Raw genomic sequence first — 5199 nt, forward strand, 5'->3', positions numbered from 1 at the left:
CTGAGTTTGGTAAGCAGAAACACAAAACTATACACGCTGCTTAGGATGTCAGTTCATTCATACCACATACTGCCCAGCTGAAAATTCAAACCTTTAGAGGCAATGGTATAAAGTTGCATCTTACATGCTCAGAATAGACTCCCAGGGAAAAGGAAGAGCTAAGAATCTGTACTTTCTTTCTTAAATCAAGGAAAAGTTATTTTTGCAACCTTAATGCTCTTTCAACATTTTTTAATGGGTATGTCTCTCAACAGAGGAAAAAAATTTTGTAACTTCAGCACACAGAACTATTTAACAGTGGCTAGAACCTCTCATTCTCCAAAACAGTTTTTTTTTCTTTTTTGAAAATCAAACAAATATGGATGTAAAGCCTCAATGAACTCCTCCACCTGGGAAAATTTCTAGAATTTCTTACGCAGAGCATTCAAACACAGAACACCTCTTTCTCTTCAGTATCAAAATTGAGAACCACAAACCACTAATTTCCTTCTACTCATTCAAAAAACCGTCTTAGTATAATTTCTTTGCCCTTGCAGTCGTTCTTTTTCTCCATAACACATCCTCATTTCTTCAGCCTGCACTCCTTCCCACTAGTAGTCATTAGGCAAATTTGATAGTGGCCTTACCTTTCCCACCTTCCACCATGCCTAGTAATGTGAGTGCAAGATTTTCCAAAATTAGTCTGATTATCTGGCAGTAGCTTTGTGTTGGTAAATTAGAATCAGCATGTTAAAATTATTCAGCATTTACTACTACAAAAACTACAGGTAAAAAATAAAAGGTCATTAGAGACATCCTTCTTGACAAGCAAATAAAGTTTTATTAAATCCCAACATTTAAAGCATTTCTTATATTACAGTTTACATATTTTCAAATTCATTCTACACTGAACAAATAATACAATAAATAGAACTTTGACGGTGTGATGATACTATTCTATTCTGTTATTTTGACAGTGATTAACTCCCTCCCCACCTCCCATCCAGTGAACTGGCCTTTTATAGGAAAAAGTATGGATTATTTTAGTTAACTTCTCCAGATCAAATATACTCCATATACACAAAAAAAACCCACAGAAAATATCAAAAAAATTACAAATAAGCAGCACAACATTTTTTTTTCATCTGGAATACTGAACACAGGTCCAAATCATGTGCATTCAAGTCAATTTGGAAGAAGTATAGACAAACCTTGAAGGACAATTAGGGATTGCTGTCTTAAGAGAGATTTTAGAAAAGGTGCATTCCTTTTACTATCAAAAAGAAAGTTGATCTAGGATACTTTCCATTCATACTTTAAAGAAAAAGCAAATTAAGAAAAGGCTTTGAAGTGTTTTTGCATAGAAAGAAAACATTACAAGTGATAACTAATCATCAAGCAAACAAGATTTCAGAGGGAGGCAGTTGAAAGAAAAAAACCTCAAGAATGAAATGACATCAAGAGAACTCAATACATTTATGAAATGACAATATGACCACTCCTAAAAGGACAGTATCTGTTCCTAAAAGAATACACAAAGATCTTCAAAGTGGAGCATATATAAATTAATTAAGAAAGTCATCTATGTACCCCTGGCATGGAAGGACCAATTCAGCTAGGTTCTTGCACATATTTGGACAGAATGAGGAGAAAAATACAAAGGGTATGGGGAGAAAAATATGAAAATGCCAGCAACTGGCCTAGAGGGAATAATATGCATTACCCAGAACAAAGCTTTTAACTGAAGTCATGTTGATAAGTAAACAGAGGGTATCAAGGCTATCAAGATTCTCTCTACATAAGACCATTTGACAATTGGCCAACAATGGGAAAGAACCTCAGAAGGACCCCAGGCAGGCAGTGGGCAGTGTTAAATACATGTTGAAACTTTAGAACACTTAAGCAGGTATTATTGCACAAGCATAAAAAAGTTTACAAAATTATAGGTGCTGGGAAACTGAAATTATCTAGTCCAGCAAGTAGAGAGCCTGGTCAGGTGTTCAGATTTCAGACTAAAAGTAGACTGACTTTTCCAGCTCTTCCATCAACCTTCCAACACAAATGACACATTTACAGTATTGCTCAATATACCTGTGAGTAAAAATGCAAGATGCTTGTACAGAGGAACAGGATAAAAAAAGCTTGTAAGTTAGAAACTGCCTGGGGGTGGCAGGGGTGGGCTAAAGGGAGTGGATGAAGCACAACTTCACAATTCCACCTGCAGAAAAACTCAATTTTTCAAGGCCTATGATAACTCTTCAAACACCCTTTCATACACCTCCTGCAAAATGGGAACAGAAGCTGTAGAATGAAACAGAAGTGTCTGCTTCAGGATCATACAGGAAGGCAGGAAAAGACTGAGCATGGCAGTTTTGTCATGCCGTCCTCAGCCTCCTGTGTAAGCACTGATCTCCTTTGCTCCGTGCTACACAGGTCTGCCTGAGAGGAACCCAGGTACCCGTGGGCAGAAAGGCAGAGCAAGGAAGACCCTGTGGCTACAGCTGGAGACTTCAGACTCAGAAACATGATTCCCAGACTTGTACTGTTTGTGGCATTTCATACAGTAACATTGAGGTGTAAGGGGAGAAGAGCAGTAGGTGTACAGAAGTAAACTCTTTCATCAGCCTGGACAATATATGCACATTAATTTACAGTGAGGCTTTCTTAGATGAACACAAAGATATGGAAGCAAGAATGGTTTCTAATACCTCAAATTTCCCAGAATTATATTAATTTGTGCTAACCCTTTCGAGGAAAGGCAGCAAGAAATTTTCCATCCCTCACTATTCTGTAGTAGATATTAATGTGCAAAGTCACCTGCTGCAGTCTTTAGTCCTCTTAAAAAGGACACCATATATTTGAAATACTAAAACTTGAAACAAAATTTAAGCATGAATCTATCTGCATTCTTTTCAAATAGCATCTCCTTTTGTAAGAGAAAAATCACGGAAGAGAAATCAAGCATAAACAAAACAATACAGAATGAAGAGACCGAGTATTTAAGCTTTGGATTTTGTGCTTTACATACGCAGGTACTGTATGCTCAGACAGGAAGGGAAGCTACGCTAATTACAAGTTCTCTCTCATTTGCTTTTATCAGAGCTACTTTCAATAAGTAATTACTAGATGCCCAGTTATTCTGGGGAAAATGCCTGCAGAAAGATAGCTACTTTCACTGTTTGATATCAGTCTGCCCCACTTTTTAACTGGAAAAAAATTGATTTTCAGGAACCGATTGATGCCTGGCACCTGGTACTGGTATGCAGCTCAGAGTGGAAGCTCCAGTGCATGCTGCAGACAGGATAGCAGGATAAAGATACCCAGCCTCAACAAAAAACCCAAACCCATTCTCTTCCCATAACATCTCTAGCATGAGGCTTCTAGTTTACATACTCAGTGAAATCCCTCAAATGACTACAGTGTCCACTACAAGACATCAGAACTTCACCTGTCTGAGATTTGATAAGGGAGCTGCCTGATGGACAATAAACAGCAGAACATGTAGTAGTCACAGGACACATATATTGCTAAACATGCACAGGACACACATTATCTTCATGACATCAGTGTTATCTTTAAATCCAGAACCTCAATAATAATGAAGTCAAAGAACTAATTTAATTAATATTTTAACGTGCTCCCCAGATTTGTTTCATAGGCCCAATATACAGTTAGTGCTTTTTGCTCAAACTTAACAGAACCTGCTGAAGTCCACCCTAACCGATCCTCTCCGGCTTCCCTGAATAAGGATTTGCTTTCAGAGCAGAAGAGCCACTATATTGACTAAAAAGGCTGGTAGAAGTCTGTCAAATGGAAAACTCCTCAAGGAGAACGTAGAATTATCTCTGTTATTTCAGCTCTGCTGCCTAGCCTCATGGGAATCCCAAAGTACATTGTCCCTGGGCTGACATAGACAAAGGTGTTCTGCCCAACTTCGTACAAGCCAACAAAGAAGGGATTCAGAAAATAAGCCCCAGCATGTAATGGAAACATCTGCCCTCCGTGAGTATGGCCAGAGAGAATTAAGTTTATGTCTGGTCTCTCTTGAAGGGCCCACTTTGCAGCAATTGGCTGATGAGCCAACAGCACTATTGCATGCTCACTTGTACAATCTGTGAGTGCTTTTTTCAAATCCATGCCATGCCCTGAGTAGCGCAATACATCTGCTTCAATATCATCAACGCCAGCCAGACAGAACCAGTCATCAGTGCTCTTTGGCGAAACAATCTTCACATTCTCATTATGGAGTGGCCGAATGTTAAATGATTTTAACAGCTCAAACCAGTTGCTAACATCTGATGTGTAGTACTCATGGTTTCCTGTAACAAAGTAAGTCCCCAAAGGGGATTTAAGTTCTCCAAGGGGCTCAACAGCAGGTCGTATGATCTCTGCCTCCGAGTCAGTCAGGTCCCCAACAATCACAGTGATATCTGGTTTCAAAGCATTAACCATTCTCACAATCATGGCAAGCTTGGTCTTCCCAACTGTGGGCCCCAGATGGATATCTGAAAGCAACACCACTTTCAGATTATTCATTGTTGAGGGCAGCTTAAGAACTGGAACCTCCACTGAATTCACAGTGGGAGGCTGGGAAGCGTTTAACAGCCCAACCACAGTCAGCACAGCAGTAAGCATGACTGCCAAAACTGGTTTAATTGCTGTTCTGTTCTTGTTTCCAGTACCTGCCTTAGCGCCTCTCCCAGCCAAGAACTTGTAAGCCTGCTCTACAGAGCCTAGAGTGAAAAGGAAGAAGATAAGAATGATATAGGCCCCCAGGCAAGTGTAGGCAGCTAAAGAAAAGAAATAGGGTTCTTCTGCAACAAGAAATAGCAATGTAAAGAAGCTTGAATGAGCCAAAGCTAGAAACATGAACACGGCTATTTTCCATGGTATGAAACAGACAGAGCTGGCAGCTGAAGACCTGGAGAACGTGGTGACTGTGCTTCTCCAAACATGAAGCGATCCTATCAACATGAGTGCATTAGCAAAGAGTGCCATCTGCAGCCTTAGAAACCAACGCCGCGTCCTGAGCTCGAGTTGCTCTGCCAGATAACTCCGTGAAAGCATCATGGAGAAGAAAACCACTCCTGCAGCCACTGCAGCCTTTGCTTCTAGAGGCAGTTGCTTGAAGGAGATCATCTTTGCTTCCTGACCGTTCCCTTCTGTTCTGCAGAAGTCTCCAGCAGGCAATAGTCTGGTTATGAAGGGATGCCTTGGGTC

General features: G+C 40.1%; 1 protein-coding gene across 1 annotated transcript; it reads right to left on the reverse strand.

Moving 5' to 3' along the window:
• Positions 1-3801: 3801 nt before the first annotated feature.
• TMPPE (transmembrane protein with metallophosphoesterase domain) lies at positions 3802-5199 on the reverse strand. The gene has a single exon (XM_010001694.1). The coding sequence runs from the start codon at positions 5116-5118 to the stop codon at positions 3802-3804; it is 1317 nt and encodes a 438-aa protein (XP_009999996.1). The 5' UTR covers positions 5119-5199.

Source organism: Chaetura pelagica, unplaced genomic scaffold (genome assembly GCF_000747805.2).
Source record: "Chaetura pelagica isolate M959 unplaced genomic scaffold, ChaPel_1.0 scaffold657, whole genome shotgun sequence".
Classification (NCBI taxonomy): domain Eukaryota; kingdom Metazoa; phylum Chordata; class Aves; order Apodiformes; family Apodidae; genus Chaetura; species Chaetura pelagica.